Source organism: Amphiura filiformis, chromosome 4, assembly GCF_039555335.1.
Source record: "Amphiura filiformis chromosome 4, Afil_fr2py, whole genome shotgun sequence".
Taxonomy (NCBI): Eukaryota; Metazoa; Echinodermata; class Ophiuroidea; order Amphilepidida; family Amphiuridae; genus Amphiura; species Amphiura filiformis.
Window position 1 is genome coordinate 85,700,877 of NC_092631.1, and position 21,305 is coordinate 85,722,181.

The 21,305-nt window shown below is 43.0% G+C and overlaps 1 protein-coding gene across 1 annotated transcript; it reads left to right on the top strand.

Moving 5' to 3' along the window:
• The first annotated feature begins 2,736 nt into the window (after positions 1–2,736).
• Positions 2,737–19,406, top strand: LOC140151584 (uncharacterized). The gene is made up of 8 exons (XM_072173980.1): positions 2,737–3,313; positions 4,945–5,089; positions 5,874–5,903; positions 7,013–7,095; positions 7,507–7,577; positions 9,089–9,188; positions 17,689–17,725; positions 18,408–19,406. Exons 1-8 carry the CDS (start codon positions 2,796–2,798, stop codon positions 18,564–18,566), a joined length of 1,143 nt encoding a protein of 380 aa, XP_072030081.1. The 5' UTR covers positions 2,737–2,795; the 3' UTR covers positions 18,567–19,406.
• Positions 19,407–21,305: the final 1,899 nt, after the last annotated feature.

Here is a 21,305-nt window from a genome sequence, read left to right on the forward strand (position 1 = left end):
AAGGAGCAAGAAAGAATAAAGAAATAGTGAAAAAGAGAAAGAAAGAGAGAGAAAGAAAATGAACGAAAAATAAAGAAATAAAGAAATGAAAAAAAAAAGAAATGAAAAAAGAAAGGAGAAAGGAAAGAAAGGAAGTAAAAATGGAGACTCGAACCCACAAAAATAGTTCATATTAGATTCCCAGTCCAACGCTCTATCCACTCGGCCATAGATCAGCTTACGCAATTAACTGTTCTCAAAGCGGATGATATAACTATAATTGGATGCAATTACATGATTACAATCGCGTCCGCATTATGGCTCTTAGAATAAACACGCATGTCGGCGCTGAAATTTTGAACGAACTGATGGAGGAAAACCTCGTTTTTTGCAAAACTAGCTTCAATTTGGAGTGAAAATCAAATGGAATAGCAATTGGCAGAATGTTGAGAAATAGTAGGTATTCAGATGTCTAAATTAACGTCTCGTAATCAAGATATCGATAATTTCACAAACCAGCTTTTTCTCAAGCAAATTCTCCAAAATTTTCCCCCAAAAGCGGGCTTTTAAAATTTAATCGGTACTGTATTTGGTTCTTCCCCATGGCAACATTATTTCTTTGATCGATTTGTAATACAATACTGAAAAAGAAGAAAACAATCGCTAAATCGGTGTGGATTTATACGGAGCGCACATTTGAAAAAAACCTCATGGAACGTGTTTTTTGATCTTGTGAACATGGTGGGTAAAAATGCTTTAAGCGAAGGATTTCAAATTTATTCTAATAATTTGTGGTATATAACACACACAAAAATGTTAAGCTACATCCAATGCACCAACATTTCACTCGCTCGCTGCGATATTTGATTACTGAGAAAACTCTGTTTTAGAGAACAACTTTATACGTCTTTTATACGTTTTTTATACGTCTCTTAATGTAACCTTAAGCAGGCACCCAGGCTTTTTTTACCCCATGGTTGCCCAGTTTTGGCTCCTAGTGTGTCCAATATTTTACACTACAAACTATAGGACCAGGAGCCAACTTTGGGACCAGGGACTCATTTTAGCTCCTAGTCCAGGCATACTTAATAAGGCCTGGTTAGCACTGTATCCAAGGTTGTGCGTTTGCATTGTAGTTTGAAATATGCGCTATACGATCGTGGTTGGATCAAGTACAGCTGTGAAAGCTGCGTTCATTCAATTGGAATTAAGCTGAATATACTCATTCGCCGAGCGATTGCGATGACCGCTTTTGAGAAGCGATGGGCATTCGCCGAATTTTGCGATGCATTGCTTGTCACTTTTGCATATCAGGGCGATAGCGATTGTAGACTATGCCATAGTCGATTTTTGATAAATAAAAGCATGTTATTAATCATGATGAAAGCATTCAGTTGAACTCGAAATTATACTGATATTTATTATATCAAAATACTAGTATAAAATTGTTATGAAAAAGTTTATATAATTATATTATAGTGACAGTAAAAGTAACTTGAAGTGTACATAATATAATTATTGTTTGCAACATATCATAATTATATTGGTACTTCAATACTGAACAATTCTGATTTTAGAATCTACCAGTTTATTAATCGCGGAAGTCCAGGTTAAAAATCGACTATGGACTTTGAATTTTAAACAGGACTTTGAACAGGCAAAGTCCCTAACACACGCACTGTCAATCATACTTGTTTATCAATCCAATTAAACCGCAATCAATTACAAGATGCGCTCATGTGGATGCACGAGAGTTTATGTACCATGTAGTTATTTTAATAACTACATGGTACACAACTATACCGCCCTTTGTGGAGGCTTGCACATGAATATATGTGTTGAAAGAGTGTGACAACCTTAACTCTGCGTATTGAACCGCTTGTTTGCGTCTTGAAAACAAAAACAGACCAAAATAAAATCGAATTTCCATGAGTTAAAAACGTTAAACAGGGTTATAAGCAGGGGTAGCGCGAGCACAAAAAATGAACGGGTCCAATTTAATTTTTCTGGACACTTTGGTACCTGCAAAACCAACATTTAAGGGGTCCAATGAGAATTTAAGGAGTCGACCTGTCCGAAATTCTAAACTTTCATGACTTTGTAACTTGTCAAATATTCCAGTGAAATTATTAGTGTCTTTGGCCTATGGTGATTTGGAAGATTTACTGATCGTTTTGTTTTTTTACTTTTGATCAACGATTCTTATACTGATTTAGGCCTCCGTGCATCATAAAAGTAAGGAGTCCATACAGTTTTTATCGGACCCTTTGGTCACTTTCAACTTGTGATTTAAGGAGTCCAAAATGGCCAAAATAAAATAATAAGGAGTCCCTGGATGCGCAAACTCCTTAAATGCGACCCCTGGTTATAAGCATGCCCAGATCGTGATAGAACGTTACGTATCTATCGTACACAGGTGGCGTTCGTAAAGGTACAGGTGGAGTGTTATACTTTGCCTGAAGTGCTCTGCCTTTATCTTGAAACCATAAAATCATGGCGGAACAAAATCGCTATACCGTGCTGTTGATTCGCCCTACTATCATGGCAACTTCTGACACCAAGATATAGGGATGATGACGCTGTGCAGCGGTAACAGGAAGCAGCTAGCAGGTTGTCAGTTGCGTGAAATTCAACATATAATTGCTATTGAGATGCATGTGACATTGAAATTAGGATATTACAAGAGGATTTATTTTCATCTGCATGTATAATAATATATTGAACAAATTTTGTTACTTTTTAGTTGTGTTGCGAGGCCTCCATCTGGAAGATTACAATACGTACATGTTAGAGGAAGCCCCAAACATTCAAATAACATGAACAAAACCACCTTAAAAACCACACAACTCCTATTCGAGCCAACACCTCCTTCTCCTCAACAGACACGGAAGTTCCGCACATCGCACAACTCACAATCCCGGAGAATCCAAAGTGCCCATGGCAGGATTGGGACTCCAACACAACCTGAGAATAATAGAACTAGCAATGCTATAATGAAAGAGAGGATTGTGCTGAACAGATCGAGACCAAAATCAGCAATAGAATCCGGACAGAACAAAGATCCTACAATTTTACCTTCATCATCAAGTAACCCTGAAACAGCAGTAACACCTGTACCAAAACAAGTTTTGACATTAAATGTTACACAATCAGATTTGGCAGAGACTAGCAGAACTTCAGTCAGTGGGTGTAGGCTATCAGAAAAGCCTAGTCTCCATCATAGTCATGCAGGTGGAGAAAGAGGAAAGAAAGTTAATAATGGAATTGGAAGATCAATCCCAAAAGGAATTTTACAACTGGCTCCATGGCTTACAGATGAAGCACCAATAGAATTGTAAGTTAAATATCTTTTTAAAAATAACATAATGATTTCTGCCTGTGAGCTGCATTGATATTTCACTCTTAGGTTCTTAATTTGACTCTTAGCTTTCATACATAATGTCATATATGAATGATTTCTCACTGGGTTTTTAATACATAAATTGAAAAACTACATTTCATTCTTAGGGAGTGTTCAGAAATACTTTGGTGGGGGGCTGGTAAAAAGGGAGGGGGACCTTAAATGAGGGGGGGGGCAAAAAGTTTTATGTGGTAGGAAAGGGGGGCAAAAAAGTTTTCTACTTTAAAACCCAAAATTTGTGCGCGCTTCGCACACATTGAGACCCTCTATATCACTTTTAACATGGGCAAGTTTTGGTTTTCAGTGCTTTTGTTTGAAAAAATGATGGCACTTTAGTGTACACATTATCTATTAATTAATATAACTTTAAAGATGATCGGCAACATGCAACATCTGGGTTGATCTAAGAAATACTGGCACTTTTTATCATAGAATTTTATATCTCTTCAAATTCCTACAAACATGATTATGTACTATAATCTGATCAAAATACAACTAAATCAAGAAAATATTGCAAATAAATTGGATTTCTTTGCACGTAAACTGTACACTTCATCAGTTTACTATTTCTCATTGCAAAATTATTTTGTACACATAGGCCCGTGGGTATATTGGCCATAGGGCAGAGTGGGCACAGGCCCAGGTGCCACGGTCTTTGGGGGCCAAAACTGATACCTGTGCCGCGACCTGTGCACATTTGCGTGACCAAATTAATCCATTAAAAAAAACATATTTGACCATTTTAGCTTTTTGCATAAATTAGTTCCAATTTTAGCAATATTTGCCCATTCAAGCTTCAATATGGCCAAATTTTGCGAGCGGTTCGCGCGCATTTGTACTATCATAATAGCCACGGATCCGAATTATGCTCATGTGCCTATGAACCTCCAAATAAATCCTCTATTTCATTTATCCCTAAAAATCAGATAAACATCCTGATTTGGGTACAAATCAATTTAGTATAATGAAAATTTCTGTGTGCTTGTATTTCATGCGCAATTGTCCCACTGGGAATGATTCAAACATTTGCCTCCCTCAATGACATGTGACCCAGATACCACCACTGGAAACTACACTATTAGTGTTAGTTATACGATAATGGGGGGGGTCAAAAAGTTTTGTCTGTCAAAAGAGGGGTCAAAAAGTTTAGCGGTCCATCGAGGGGGGGGGTCAAAAAAGTTTCGAGCGAAAAATTTGAGGAAGACCAGCCCCCCTACCAAAGTATTAATGAACACTCCCTTATGAAAATAATTTTCCTATTGGGAATTTTACTGAAGTGAATAACTTGTTAGAAGAAAATGCAAACAGCATTGCATGTACTGTAACTCTGCTACTTTGATCATGTAGCCAATTGAAAAAGCAATTTTCACAAATGTACCATCAGGCTTAAATTCAGGAAAAGCAAACTATGTTATCCAACCTTTACTTTTACAAAAGTGACATTGTTCCTTAGGTTGAAAATGATTAATTTCCACATCTCAATGTACATACATTTTCCTGTTCAATAAATATGAGTTACCCAGGGTTGAACTGTTGTAAATATTAGTGATATTTTCTTATTGTAGATGTGGAGTGGATCCAAAGACATGTCTTGTATTCTTACCATGTTTAGCAGACATGGAAGACTTACCACCTGAGTTACCACCTGTCCAACATTATGATGAATGTGTAATACCATATACAGTCATGCCAAGGGCACCTAAACCTTTCGTAAGTATGGAATATCTATCCTTAAATAGAGAATACATACATATACATACATACATATACATACATACAGAAAGGTACTTATAAAGCGCCTTTAAAATTTATCAAAGAGTTGTATTTGTTTATTATTAGTTGTAAACATGTATGAGTTTGTATGAGGGCCTGCTTGGACAGTAGTGCTAGTCACAGAATGCAGTTTTACTCTCAATAAAGATAGATAATTAATCAATATTATTTCAACAGAAAATGTTAGACTGCTGAAGCAAATTGTATACTTACCCATGCTGTTCCTACCCGACCGAAGGGGCGTTAGTCCAAAGGAGCTTTATCCCAAACTGAGCAAGAGGGTCTATTTCAAATTGTTGCAAAAACCTAAGCATAATCCTAACACTAACACTAACCCATACCATTACTCTAACCCTAACCCATACCAAAAGCAGAATATTTAGAATAACACCCCTTCAGAGTAACGCCTGTTTTCCTGAATTTGGAATAACACCCTTCAGAATAACGCCTGTTTTCCTCAATTCAGAATAAGACCCTTTCGGTATAATGAGCTGACCGTATCCTTGCATCGGTAAAACAGAACTTGGCAATTTACAGTACTCATAAATCATCCCAGATCTTGAGGAAACTGATTTGTAGCATGCGTGGATTTTTCAAAAGACAAAGCTTTATTGCAGAATAGCTTTGAGTTCAATCCTGGTTGAGACTTCAGTCTAAATCCACATTACCTTTTTTTGATTGCAATCATAAATATATTTCTTTTTACATTTTTGTCCTTCAGAATCCCAAGAAGCTGTTTCACTATGATGTGGTAAGTGCCTAGATTAAAAAAAGACATAATGTATTTAACATATTATTGTGATATAGTACTACAAGCTTTTATATTCATCAGCATAATGATATATGTCATCTTTTTTGTAGATTGTTCACTAGCCATGACAAAACACACAAACACATAGGTAGTGGAAGTAGGGGGTTGTGGGGAACACATCCCCCTAAATTTTTCCGTGGAGGACTACCACCTACAAATCCTAAGAGAAGAAAAATAAAGTAATAGTTGTTCTGTACATCTTCCGTTTAGCCCATGTTTTCAGCTAGAATGGGGTAAAATTGACAAACTGTGCTTGTTTCGCTCGCAATCGTCCATCAAATACCTTCATTTTGGCTAAGATATATAGTCTGAAATTTTTTGCACAAATATGCTTGTCCCCTCTTAATTTTAATGCTTTTGCTGTCACTGCACAAACAAAATGAAAAACAAACATATCCAAATTTTCACTGCAGACCACTAGCAACTTTGAACAGCCATTTCAAAAGGTGGCTGACAGATCCAGCCATCTTAAATGACAGACAACTTTGGCCATTATATTGCACAGTTTGGGGTCACATTGGAGAAGGCCAAACATTGGGCTATTCCAGTTGAAATCCATACACCCCCCTATAGAAGACATGACCTTAATCTTCTGCTCAGGGAGTGTGAATTTTAAATGGGGGTTACCTGAATGGGTAATTCCATTTGAAATCTACACCCCAGTGAGTGATTAAGGTCATGTCTTCCATAGGGGGTGTATGGATTTCAAATGGAATATCCTATTGTGTTGAGAGATATTGAATTTAAAAGTAGAATTTGGACTACTTTTAAGTAAATTACTTAAGGGGGTATTACACCCATGGCCCATTTTGTGTCTATTTTTGCATTTTTCTCAAAAATTATAGCGAATTGGTGACAGGTAAGATATTTATATTATAGGGGCAAAGACTACAACTACTGGTAAACTTACTAGTAAATTACTACAGGTAAATTAAGTAATTCTTGGCCAAGCGTGACCGTTCCAGCTTGACCAAGAATTACTTAATTTGCCTGAAGTGGTAGGACTACTTTGAATTAAAATTACCTTATATATTTCTTTTGTGTGATAGGAGAGGCACATACAAGAAGCTGAAGCATACTATGACCGTAGGAATATATATTCAGTTGATGGTAGACTTCTTCATACCGGAAGGTAAGTAATACTGTCATTGGGCTATTCCATTTAAAATCCACACTACCCCTATGGAAGATTTTGGAAATAGGTATAAGGGGAGTATGTTTTTCAAATGTAATTGGTCGGGTTGATCATTTTGAAACCCAAACCCATACTCCCTCTGTATATGGCTTTACCTATATCTGCCACAACTGGAGTGAGTTTTCAAATGGAAGTTACCCAATTATCTATCCTATTCGAAACTCATACTCCCTCTGTGGAAGACTTTAGACAAATCTTTCACAGGGGTAGTGTGAATTTTAAATGAAATAGCCCATTAGAAGCTCTTGTTAAAAGTATGGATGTGAGGGAACAATCTGTTATTTATTAATCTGTGGTGGGTACATTTACTTTTCCAAAAAGAAATAATGGTGGTGTTTTGTGTTTCAGGAAATATGGCCAACAGAGGACAGTTGACATAATCAAGCAAGAAATTGACGACTTGGAGGGTCTTCTAGCAGGTAAGAAAACTACATACATGCAGCTAAGATCACTTGAACTAACAATGGGCTATTGTAGTTGAAATCCATACACCCCTATGGAAGACACAACCTTAATCTCCCACACAGGGAGTCCCTCATTTAGGTAATCACATTTGTGGAAGATTAAGGTCATGTCTTCCATAGAGGGTGTATGGAGTTCAGCTGGAATGGCCCAGTGCAATACTTTGATCTTTCAGTATTTGGTCACATGATGAAAATTTAATTAGGGAGACATGTAAGATCCAGGCTGATGTGCTGGCAACATTGCTGGGCATTATATCAAATTCAGTTGCATTAGCAACCTTCTGATGCAATTATTGGTTCATTTCTATTTGCAAAAACAGGCCTTTTCATTTGAAGGTAGCAATCCCTATTGCTCCCACTTGCCACAAGTAGATTTTAAGAGAACAATTGGTTACACTTGGTTGAAAATAAGATGATGCAATGCAAATTGGGTCAATGGATTCTATTTATACCAGCTTCAGCATTTCATGAGTATATTGTTTTGAATTCGCCCAAGTCCCCTCAGATCTACAATCAAAGAAATTAAAGTTGGCACACCCTGGCATAATAACTGTAAATCGCTGCCCCTCTCCCCCAATTCAATGTTGATGAAAGCAATTTTGACATTGGGCTCTCCAGTCCCCCAACATTGGTTGAGGGGGAATGGGGGAGGGAAGGGGAAAGGGGAAGGTTTGTACTTCTCAAACATAGTTATACTAATTTTACTGAACTTTCAGAGCAGCAATGAAGAGTTCCAACATATTGTCAAATCATGGCAACAATTTATTTCTTTGATTGTAGCATGTTTGGATGACCATTCACGTGTCCACCAACCAGCATTTCAACTATAATAAAGTGCAAAACTCCCGGGGACACATCAAATTTCACATATGGGGTTGAATGAAACCATCCATGAGAAGTTTACTATTTTACTTGTATGTTTCCATTCAATCCCCTCTCACCCCCACTAACCAATGTTGGAGCAAATATGTAGCACATTTCAAAATTAAGGCATTTGGTATACAACATTGACTATGGGGAGCTGAGAAGATCATTGATATTATAAGTGTCCCAGCAAGTTTGCTCTGGATATTTTAGAAATATTTAAATAATTATATTAACTGGATGATCCATTAAGTTTTGACTCATTTAATAAGTGCCTTTAGTTGAGATTTTACTTCCAAGTAGGCATCAGTCATGTTACAACTTGTCCAAGGCAAGCACCAAATTGGAGCCCTAATTGACTAGTCAAATTGAAATACATACACCCTCTACTGGAAGATGTGACCTTATTTTCCCCACAGGGAGTGTGAATTTCTAATGGAGTACCTGAATGGGTGACTCTTTGGAAACCTACACCCCTGTGGGAGATTAAGGTCACATCTTCCATAGCGAGTGTATAGATTTCAACTGGGATAGCCCAATCCATGCTCTCTGCTACAAGTTATTGGTAACTTTTCTCTGTGATATGTTTTATATTTATGCAGGTATTGGACGTGCCGATGGGAACAGTATTGTTGTGCAATATCAAGAGGAAATAAATAAACTACAGAGAGATGTTAGACAAACACTAGCTCAGTGTCCAAAGTAGGTAGACTAAACTAAAAAGTAAGGACTCAGTACACCGGTCGATCTTACCGTTTCCGATGTTGATTAAGATACTTCTTGCATCGATCCCGAGATGCGGAAAAAACCAATAGTCATTTTGTCCCACATAAATGAATAAATAACAAAAACCCCGATCCCCGGTGGACTCACCCAAAAGGTGACGTCACACCATATGATCGCCCTTATCCTCCTTGGTCTCCGACTGACACAGGCGTGCCTATCGATTGTTCATAGCACTGTGTATCAATTTCTCGACCAAAGGCGAGATATACGGTTGTAGTTTCACACCTTAGGTAAAACCAAACCGGTATTGTTCGACTGAGGATAGTTTTGACGGCATTTTCTGGCGAAAAAGTGACAAAAACGATCCAAAACTTAGCTACATATCGTGCCTCCGTTTATATACGGGACACACGAGCAATTCAAAATGGCCGCTCGTTGGCGCCATTCATTTTGTTTCCACGTAAAACAACCATTGCAGCCTGTAAGTTACAATAGATGTTTGTACATACACATTGTATTTCATGTACGGTAGGTTATTGTTGCTATGTTAGGGTGATTACTCTATCGTTATGTCTTCATTACCGTCCAATAAAGACGAGTTAATCAGATATTCATACGGTGGGGATTGGTAGGGGCCCGTCTGACATTTTAGTAATAAAGTTAGCCAGTCCTTACTTTACCACTAACGTTAGCGACCAGCCTCCGTGCTCAGGTTTGCTTACTGGGCTTGAGTCGGCGTGTTGGGGGGGTAGCCCCCTCCCTTTCTCCTCGCTTCGCCTCGGCCCTGTCGGGCTTGCCCTTCCCTGGTGACGGGCGGGACCCACACCGCTCTGTTTCACCCACAGGGAGTGCTCACGATCTTCTAGATGTCTTTCTTTTGCTTAGGACTCTCCGAGTTCCAGCTTGACGATTGGGATAGGCTCCGTCATCGCCATAAGGCGAAGAAGAAATCTACCAAGGGCACTGGTAAGGTCGACACGGTGGATTCTGCTGTGACAGCCCCTATGTGTCATGGCAGGTCTGCTTAAGGGGCTCGGTCCCCGGACAAGCAGGCGGTTCCTTCGGGACTGCTAAGCGCGTCCAAAGGCTCAGCAGCCAGCGAAAGCACTGACTATCGTCGGAGCAAAGTAGCAGGCAGCAGAGCGGTAACCACCAGCGGAAACCCTAGCGGGTTTTGCAGCAGGAGGATACCAGTCGTCACGGTAGATTCTGCTGTGACAGCCCCTATGGGTCATGGCAGGTCTGCTTAAGGGGCTCCGGTCCCCGGACAAGCAGGCGGTTCCTTCGGGGACGGCTAGCGCGTCCAAAGGCTCAGCAGCCAGCGAAAGCACTGACTATACGTCGGAGCAAAGTAGCAGGCAGCAGAGCGGTAACCACCAGCGAAAACCCTAGCGGGTTTTGTAGCAGGAGGATACCAGCCCTCTAGCGAAAATCCTCACGGGTTTTTAGCAGGAGGACACCCGTCTGTTGCAGGCATGTCTACGGGCTCAAACAGCCACAGTAGTAGCCAGCGACGGGCAGCATGCAAGGGGACCCCGGGCTTGCCTGGGTTGAACCCTAGCATGCATGGGTTCAACAGAGGCGATACCGCTGCTAACGCTGTGGGTGTAGTCTTAGCAGAACCAACTGGGGTTGTCACACGGCAGCGTTCCATGGCGGGACCGCCGAGTGATACCCTGGGCCCTAGAATAGCTGCTGGCTGTCCACAGGGACTGGCTGGCGATTATTCAGGGGTTGGGCTCGCAGTCTCTCACGGGACAGCGACCCAGGTGCATTCGGTGGCAGCTACAAAGACGGGCTACGGCTTGACTTCAGTGGTAGCCGCTATGCACCCGCCCATAGCTGCCGTGAGTGGTCCGCCACACACAGCGACCTTGGGCGAAGCTCTAGAGGGTACAGTAAGTAGCTTGAACAGCCTAGCTGATCAACAACCCACTTATGTCCTCGAGAGCCAGCGGAGCGTGGGTGATCCATTACCGTCAATGGGTCAATTACCCTCTCTTGATCGATCACTGTCAAATCAACAGGGCATAGCTCCATTGATTGGCGCTGCCTATTCAGGTGGCGAGGTGATTGATCGGGGTATGCTGCGCTCAGCTACCCGTGGTACTAGGCAAGCTCCCTCTAGCCAAGGGACAGCGGTATAGCGGGTACCCATACACGCGGCTTGATCCTTGCGGGGAACGCAGTGAGGCATGGGTACAGTGGTACACAGCCGGGAGCCCTCACGGGCACCTACGCTAGTGCAGCGCCGGTACCACGCCAGCACACAGCTTGATCCCCCAAACAGGGAGCGCAGTGTGGCGAGGGTACAGCGGTCCACAGTTGGGAACCCTCACGGGTACCACGCTGATACCGCACCGGTACCGCAGCACCGCCTTTAGTCGCCACAGTCTCTGTGGCAACAAGGGGGAGGCGGTGCTGGTACTGCAGTACCATGGGGTTACCCTGGTGGCGGATCCTTTCAGGGTCAGCTGCGGCGGGTATGCCCGTGGTACCCGCCGCAGGGTGTTTCTTCCACGGCCTAGCACCGTGGCAAGTGTCGCCTAGCGATGGCCACGCAGTACCATCATCAGCTGTTGACCAGGCCAGCCGGCATGGGGCTAACCCAGATCTTGATCAGGGTAGGCCCGTGCTGCTAAGCGCTAGGACGACGGCTGCGAGAGCATGCGGACCCAGTGGTGCCATGGCGGATACCTCAGGGTCTTGCGGGAGTACTCCCTCTTCTGCTGGCAGGTAGTCGGCGAGCCACACAGTGGTTATGCCTTCTTACCCGCTTTCAGATGCCCGTCCTCAGTTACCGTCATCATCAGAGCATGATACGGATACTGTGGGCGAGGAAAGGAGTCGGAAGCTGAGTCGGTAGTGACATCACTACAGTCTCCTTCCCCGCTGCCCGCGAGGGGAGCAACAGCACTGATCTTCCTCCGGACACCCCCTAAGGGGGAGTCCATGGAGGCGGACCAGGGGATCCTTTCAGTAGGATGCTCAGCTGCTGCTTCCTCACAGGGGACGCCTGCACTCTCATTCCCGGCAAACCTCACGGGTAGATATCGTGGGGCTGTCGAGCTCAGTAGAGCTATGGCGCTTGGCGTGCTTGCACGCTTCCTCTGCGTGTAGCGCGGGAGGACCACGAGACCTACCTGAGGGGATCCGAGAGGGACCCAGATGTCGTCAAGCGTATCACGCTCAGACAACATCTGAGCTCTTCCTTGAGGTGAGCCTATTAGCGGTGCTAACAGCTAGCCTCAACGAGAGCTCCATGGGCCTAGCCCATAGGGTGTCCACTCAGCGCCGGGGAGGGGCCTGCCACTCCAATCGCTCACGCGATGGAAAGGCAGGGTCCTTTTTCTCTTTGGATGCTTCTGCGCACGGTGGAGGACCGTGCAAAGAAGCTACCAACGGGAGCACTCTGAAGAGGTCGGAAACTGCCCTTACCATGGGTAGGAGCTCCGACTTCAGCAGGCCGTGCACCACCAACAGTACCGAGCCCACTACCTCTGCAGCACCCATTTCTGGGAGGCGCAAGGGTAGCACAGGAACAGCTGGCAAGCCCGAAGAAGAAGAGCAAGCGCTCTTCCAAGGGAAGCTAGGCAGAGCATTCCTGGGGGCTCAGCGGTTTTTCCACAGGGGATCTCCCAGTGGGCGACCGCTTATGGCTTTCACCCAGAGGTGGGAAACCATCTCTTTGAGCGCCTGGGTATGGTCAGTGGTGAGTGAGGGTTACAGACTGGCAACCCAGTCTCCCCACATTCGTCTGCACATTTCAGAGGTCCACAGTAGTGCCGTCAGACGGCCCCCAGCGTCGGGCACTACTGACAGGGATCACACAGCTTCTCACGCAGGCGGGCGATTGTCCCGGTCTACCCCCGTTCTACGGGTGATCTTGGAGCCATTGGCTCCAAGGAAGACCAGCGACGGGAGCCCCATCCGGAACCGCAGGCCGTTGAACACGTTCTTCAGGCCCAAGAGGTTCAGAATGGGGACTCTCGCCTCGGTGCTAGCCTGCCCCATCAGGGGCATGGGAACAACATCGCTAGATCTCTCGGACGCCTATCTGCATATGCCAATCGCCTCTCAAGATCGGAGGCATCTCTGCGCTTCTAGGTACAGGATCAAAATTACCAGTTTTGATACCGGCCATCCGCCTGTCCATCTCTCCCAGGGTGTTTAACACTCTTGGTCAGAAGCGGTGGCAGCGTACCTGAAGCACAGGGGTGTCAACATCAGTTGCTACCTGGACGTTTGGCTCATATACGGACGCACTCCACTGAAGACTACGGGTCTCATGGGGTTGATAGTCCGTAGGGTGCGGGACCCTGGATTTTTGATCAGCTCAAAAAAGTCCAGCGTGGTCCCGACGCATGAACACCACTATTTGTAGGGGCCCAGATCACCCTCACGGAGGGTTCGCAGTGCTCTCACCCGAGCGGGTGCGAACATGGTGCGGTGTGCCTGACTCTTGGCGAGTCTCGGGCAAAACCCGCTGTGGCATGGATGACGGTGGTAGGCCTAATGGCCAGTATGGTAGACCCCGTACTGTACTGCCGTTTCCACGTTAGGCTTACCCAACTACACCTTCTAGCCTGCTTGCAGGCCCAGTCGTCACCAATATCCCTCGCGGTTCCGTTGTCGGAGATCGCGCGAGAGGAACTCTGGTGGTGGACCCATCAGCCCAATTTGACCCAGGGTGTCAGGTTCCTGCACCCCGGTATGTCACGTAGTGAGCGACCATAGCGTCAAAGCGGGGCTGGGGGGTCCACATCCACGGAGACTCCGTCTCGGGCCTATGGGGGCCATAGAGACAGAGTTTCACATCAACCTCCCTCGCTTACGAGGAGGTGATCGTGGAATCACATACCGTTGTCCTGACGGATAACACAACCGTGGTAGCCTACCCCAACAGACAAGGGACTCCGGGCCACCACGATTGAGCCTGCATGCACGACACCTGATAGGGTGGTGCAAGTTCAGGCAGATTACGATGAGAGCGATACACATCGCGGGCGTCACCAGCATCCTCGCGCACAATCTGTCACGAGGAAGGGTGTCGGGACCAGCAGAATGGTCCCTTGCTCCATGAGGTCGCTCAGGCGATCTTCAAGGGATGTACCACCCCTCGAAAGATCTGTTCGCATCTCATCGCAATCATCCACTGCCGGTGTACTGCTCAAGGGTCGCGGACCCCAAGCATTCACCGTGGGCGCTCTGTCCATAGACTGGGGAGGATGACAGCTTATGCAGTCCCTCCGATCTCACTACTCATGAGGGTGGTGGCCAAGATCGGGTGGGAAGACTGCATTGTCATTCTGCTAGCGGCAAGGCCGCTGGCACTCCCAGTACCAGATCTACTCCGGATGCCCGGGCGGAGGTACCAGTCTATCACTAGAGCACCTGCAGTTAGCTGCATGGCCCTTACCAGGAACACGCAGCGGAGGGATACTTTTCATCAGAAGCTGTTTTTCTCATCGCCGGGGCTAGACGGAAGTCTACCCTCCGTCACGATATAGCCAGAGTCTGGCTCCATACTACGCTTGGTGCAATGAGACAAATAGCTCTCCCGCTAGAAGCCTCTGTGCTGCTAGTTCCGGAGTTTCTGACAGAAAAGTTCCAAGCAAGACTTCAGCGGGCCACTGGGGCCAGCTATAAGTCAGCTGTCCTCTCCATTCACCGAGGTTTCGAGGCGGGTCGACTATCATAGCCGATGGTTACCTTATTAGTCTCACGCCTCGACGGTATGTTCAGCGAGTGTCTACCAAAGCGGAAAGTGATCCTCCTAGGGATCCCAACACAGTCTTAGATTACTTTAAGGGTCACCCTTTTGACCTTCCGTCAAAAGCGACGCGTACATACGTAACTCTCAATATGGCTTTCCGGTTTGGCGTTGGCTTCGTGCCGGCGGTGCTGAGTTGCACACGGTCTCGAGGTTAGCTTCCGTGTTCACAAACACTGGAGCGACACTGTTTCGGGCGCTCTGTTCTCGTGACTACTGAGCAGGCGCGGTGCATACCGACATTCGTCCCTCTCCAATCCCCAGGGTTGGGCAAGGTTCGGCTGAAGCCAAAGATAGGCTGGGGTGTCCGATAAGGCGCTGCAGCACTATTTCTTCGAACACAAGCCTTGCGAGGACTCACGACCGCATTCATCACCCTTACAGAGCCTTTCGGTCCAGCCGCTGTCGCAATGGCTGGTCCAGGTGTTGGTGGGGTCCGGGGATCGCGAAGGTTTCGCGTCCACGACCCACTCGACACGAGCTATCTCATCATCTTGGGTATACCGTTCGGTTGTCCCTTGAGGAGATCTAGCAAGGCGGTGTCCCGGAAGCCACCTTCGCCCTTCTCTACGATACTTCCGTTTACGTTAGTAATCAGAGACGGGCGGAGGTTTACCGGGACATTGTTGGCGATCATAATACGGTGGTGTACGGGTACCAGGTTTTCAGACTATACAGAATACTCAGCATGGTAAGAACCAGTGTCGCTATTCTTAACCACCAAACTTATTAAGTAAGGAGGTTTATGTCTGTGATCGCGTGGTCTTTTTTGTTTCCCGACCGTTGGGGAAAATATTTTCTGACCTCGCGAAAACCATCGTTACCGCTCCCGATCCCTGATCAGATGCTGACCAATCTTGTACCTCCATCCGTCGGTTACTTGCTAGATCGATCTTTCAGATGTTGATGCAAGAAGTATCTTAATCAACATCGGAAGCGGTAAGATCGACCGGTGTACTGAGTCTAGTCCCAAACAAAATGTTTGGTAGACTCATAACCGGTCGCGATCTTACCTTTCGATGTTGATTATCCCGGACCCCGCCACCCCTACAAGTTTGGTCCGGTAGGGGATCCCAAGTCGGATAAGGGGCGATCATATGGTGTGACGTCACCTTTTGGGTGAGTCCACCGGGGATCGGGGTTTTTTGTTATTTATTCATTTATGTGGGACAAAATGACTATTGGTTTTTTCGCATCTCGGGATCGATGCAAGAAGTATCTTAATCAACATCGGAAAGGTAAGATCGCACGGTTATGAGTCTACCAAACATTTTTGTTTGGGACTAATTCCTTTTAGATTGAATCCTTGTGTAGTATGCTCATGACATCAAGGGTGTGCCATCTGAATGCTGAATGCTTAGTAGCATGTGAATATTTGAAGAGGAATTGTGGGAGTAGACTTGTGTAAGATATTCATGAGTGAAAAGTGACTAGTGAAAAGACTCCGTTTTGTTTGTTTGTTTGTTTTTTTACCTAGGTTGGGAGACATGTTTTAATCCATGGAAAATCCATGGTCCAGACTTATACAAAATGCACATGCCAGGCTAGCTATAGCCTATAAAAGCATGCTGGTGCATAGTTAAAAGAAAGATTGAGGAATAAAGCTGTTTAATTCTTCAACAGAAGATGTCTGTGCTATGCTAATTGGGCTATACCAGCAGTGTTGCCAAAACTTTTCAGCATCAAGGCGTGGTGCATTGACTCGCCAGGCCGTGGTAAAGGATTCTCAAGTAGCCCAATACCGGATATTTGGGCGGATTTACCCGCATTTAAAATGTAAATCACCCAATTGGGAGTTTTAGAGACTCAAAACCTTTATAAATCGGCTAAATTGAAAGGAAAATACATCAAATTACTGCTGCAGCCTGACACTGGCAAAAGTAACCCAATTTTAGGCAAGTAGCGGCATGCTTTTTTGAGTAGCGACAAGTGATCACCAAGTAGCCCAATTGTTCGCCTAAGGCGCGGTGTTGGCATCACTGTATGCCAGTTGAAATTCATACACTCCTATGAAAGACATGACCTCAATCTCCTACACAGGGAGTGTGAATATCAAATGGGGTTATCTGAATGGGTGACTGCATTTGAAATCTACACTCTCCGTGTGGGAGAATAAGGTCATGCCTTCCATAGGGGGTGCATGGATTTCAACTGGAATACCCCATTCTGTGCAGTTTTACACCAAGGATACCCGAGATTTGATGTTTCCTTATCTTATATCTTTGAGATATCTGACATAGCCACTTAAGTATTTATAAATTATATTTTGTTAGAGTTGTTATAAATTGTTTGGTTGCCCTTCCCAGACAAAAATTTGGAGGGTCGGTAGGTCGTTCCTTTTTTTTTTTCATGGATTCTTCCTCTATTTTTCCTCCATTTTTAAAAGGCTAGTATTGACAAATGCTTGATCATTTTATGGTAAAAAAATTGTGTTTTTGGACTGGATTTAAAAGGAAATACTTTTTGTTTTCAATCAAATATGCATTTAATAAATAAAATGAGTGAATAACAAACATAAAAGTCCTTGATTCTGTTCAAATTTAAGGTTTCTTCTAAAAAGTGATAAAAAAAACCTGACCAAAGATTTTTGTTAGCCTAAGCACAAGAATACTTTTAAGTAACTTCTAAATAACTTCACTAAACAAAGATGCTATACATTATACATGTATGTTTGATTTCAAGTCTTATTCTTTTCTACCACAGATATGAAGAAAAACCAGAGGAGGAGCCACCAGATGTGGTAAGTTTTAGGAATGCAGAACCATTTTAAAGTATTTTTTTATTATTTCTTTGGTCCAGATACGCGCTGGTGATTTGGTGATCACATAAATGTGGCGAGGTCTCTTCCCCTTCTACGCACCGAAGAACCAATGGGTAAATCGTCTTGTTGTCAAGACTGTTGATCATCCAATTAGCGTGAATGTTTATCACCTCTGTGTTTACACTTGGCACGGCACACAGCACAGACCACAGAAGTAATAAAAAATCAGCTTGAATATCACATATATTCAAGTGCATTTAATTGAACAATTATTAAATAAATTGTTAGAAATAAACTGCCATAGGGGTCTCCAAAGGTACAAATTACAAGTTCACTGGAGTCAATGGAATGGTCAAACATTTGCACCTAGAGTTTTGGAAGTTATTATTTAGAGTTCAACACTAACTTTATCATATCAACTCTCAAATGAAACACTTGTTATGAGTTTGACTATGTCCTTCCGGCCTTCTCAAATATAATCATGTACACATTCATCAACAAATCTTTCATGACATGATCAGAGAAATTTACTATTTTTTTATTATTAAAAGTCAATGTTTTAACCCCTAAACATGTAACTAGAGTTTTTTTAAATGACTAGCCTCATATACATATCATCAATGTTAAATTTGAAATTCATGCTTTGTTTACACATATGTAGACTGGTCTGAGAGCTTTCATCCGTGAGCGGGAGGAGGTTATCAGTAAAATCAAGGCGCGGCGTGAGGCATGTATAGCAGAATTAGACAGTATGGCCATTGAGGCAGATCTTGGTATGACCATGCAGAAGGAAGTCTTGGAAGCAATCAAAAATATGTAATCTAATGCTACCAGGTATATATACATAAGGTTGGTATACGATTTTTATTCTTGGCGAGGCAGTATGTGACATCAACGCATTTAGGCAGCTGTAGTGCGCGCATCTAATCGGCATCTTTAAACACTGCGGCATGGGTGTGTATAGGTGGCAGTACACCAGCTCTGCCGTCACTGCCTCGTCAAGAAGGAAAATAATATGGTCATTAGTATGGGAGCCCAATGCTATTTCAGAACTCAAGTATGAAGGACTTAAAAATTTATGTGGGATATACCATATGCAGATAGTTGCTTCTGAGCAGGCCAGTAGTTCAGTGGGAACATAGGTAGCATGGTGGATTGATTAATGCATGCTCAGTACATGTTTGGTGCTTGGGATCCACAAGCTGCCAAGAAATGGTATAGTGTTTTCCCTCATAGGCTTTGAGAAACATGTATTACTATAATCTTATTGCCATTTGTCATGGACAGGATTCCATATATAAGACCTTTGATGGTAAATGATAACATCACAGATTGTTATTTGCTTGGAAGAGTTTGTCAATGACGAAGGCAAATTCTTCCTCACTTACTCCATTTTAAAATGAACTGCCAATCAGGCTGATAATTCTGAAGTTACCAGACGATTTACAAAAATTATCAGCTGACACAAGTGGATTACTATACCTGTCTGCAGCAAAGGGCTATTCCAGTTGAAATATATACACCACCTATGGAAGTCATTGCCTTAATCTCTTACACAGGGGATGTGAATTTGAAATGGATTCATCCATTTCAGTAATTAAGGATGACTCCAGCAATCACAATATTATGTCTTATATGTTAGAAAACAATTATCAAGCACAAATCACATGGTTTTATTTGAAACAAACTCATATTGAACATAAAAATGAATAAAAACAGCTGGCTCTCAACACACGATATTCAAAACTCCCGCGCCGAAACTGTCTATACTATGATCAGCTCTTACTAGGCGGGAATTATTCGGTTTTTGTTACTGCGCAAGTCAATAAAGTTCCAACTTATGCATGCGTAAATTCACAAAAGCATGCGTCTTCACACTAATCGCAAAGCGCAGTTTGCGTAACTACTGCGCCCAGCTGTGTGTACGCCGTTCTATATCAATCCACGATGTTATGAGTCCCCGCCTATTAAGAGCTGATCAGAGTATAGTGCAATGACGTCATGGTTACTTGTACTCAATTGTTGTCAGCCTTCATTGTATTACTGGGACGTCATTGCATTGGAAAATTTGGCGCCCGGGAAGTTTGAATATCGCATGTTGCGATACAGCTGTATTAATTTGTTTTTATGGTCAATATGAGTTTGTTTTAAATAAAACCGTGTGATTTGTGCTTGATAATTTTCTATCATATAAGGCATGATGTTGTGATTGCCGGAGACATCCTTTAATGTTAACAGCTAGCAGATAAGTGTTAAAGTGTATCCTTGGATGGCAGCTGGTAAGCTTGAAAGTGTGATAGGATTGAGCCGGGCTCATCAACCAGAAAAACAAATTGGAACCCACTGCAAACCTCCCAGAGGTCATTGATCAAGTGTATCCTACATGTCAAATTTTAGTTTGAATTTTTTATCATTATTATTTTGTACATACAATTATCAGGGAATGTAAACAGTATTGAAATCTGTAACACTAATACCAAAGAAATTTTGATAAGTATTATTATATGTCAAGATAGTATTAATATGATTTTTTAAAATTATAATTTATATATTATATATCTGAAAGTGATACTATAATAAAAGATAGAAATAATGAAAAACTACTTTGTGAACTCCTCGGTGTCTGTGGTTGAGTAGCATAAACCTATAGTGCATCTCATATCAAGTTGAGAGTAACACCATGTTGGATGTCGGAGCGGCAGATTTGAATCAGTGTGTTTACTCAGTTGTGTCACCAGCGTAAGGACAAATCGTCCTTCTGTGCATGCATATACACCCACAGGATTAGGTTAGCGCTAGTGATTTGAATCTGTCACTGTGAAATCCAAAATGGTATTACTCTCAACTTGAGCCGAGACAGACTAGGGAGGTGTCTACCTTAGATATGCACTATAGTAACCAATCGCAGACCGCAGGGAGTTTGATTGACATCGGACATGAACTTTTTTTTAATATCAGTTTTTATTATAGCATTATAATTTATATATGGTCAATAAGTGTCAATTTGCATGTGTAATAGTGTGTGCTACACATAGTTTCAGCACATATGGAACCCATCGCATTGGAAAGCAGCAGTGGTCAGAAATCCACATGTAAAGGTAATAAAGAAAACATAACAAAATCATGAATATAATGATGAATTTGTGATGTATTTCATCTCATACAATATTCTGCATCAATCTATACCTGACATCAACATGTGAGATGTCATTTTAAAGCAAAAAAACAGTTTCTTTTTTTAACTTGTTTAATCAAATTTTCATTGTCAAAGACAACTGCCATGCGTTTGATGTGATGGGTCACATATGTCTGAAAACTAGAAAGAAAATGATTAATAATCTTCTTTTAAAATGATAAAATATAGAAGTCCCAGGAGAGGTTCTTGGATTGTGTTCATGGTCCCATGCTTGTGAGATTTTGTCATATGATTGCTTTAAAAAAATAACATTTTCATTATCAGATATGTTCCCTTTTCATTTTGAGCCAGACTAATGAGGTATAATGAAAGGAAGCTATTTCATTCCAGTGCCTATAGTGAATGTGTTTATTGGTGAATCTT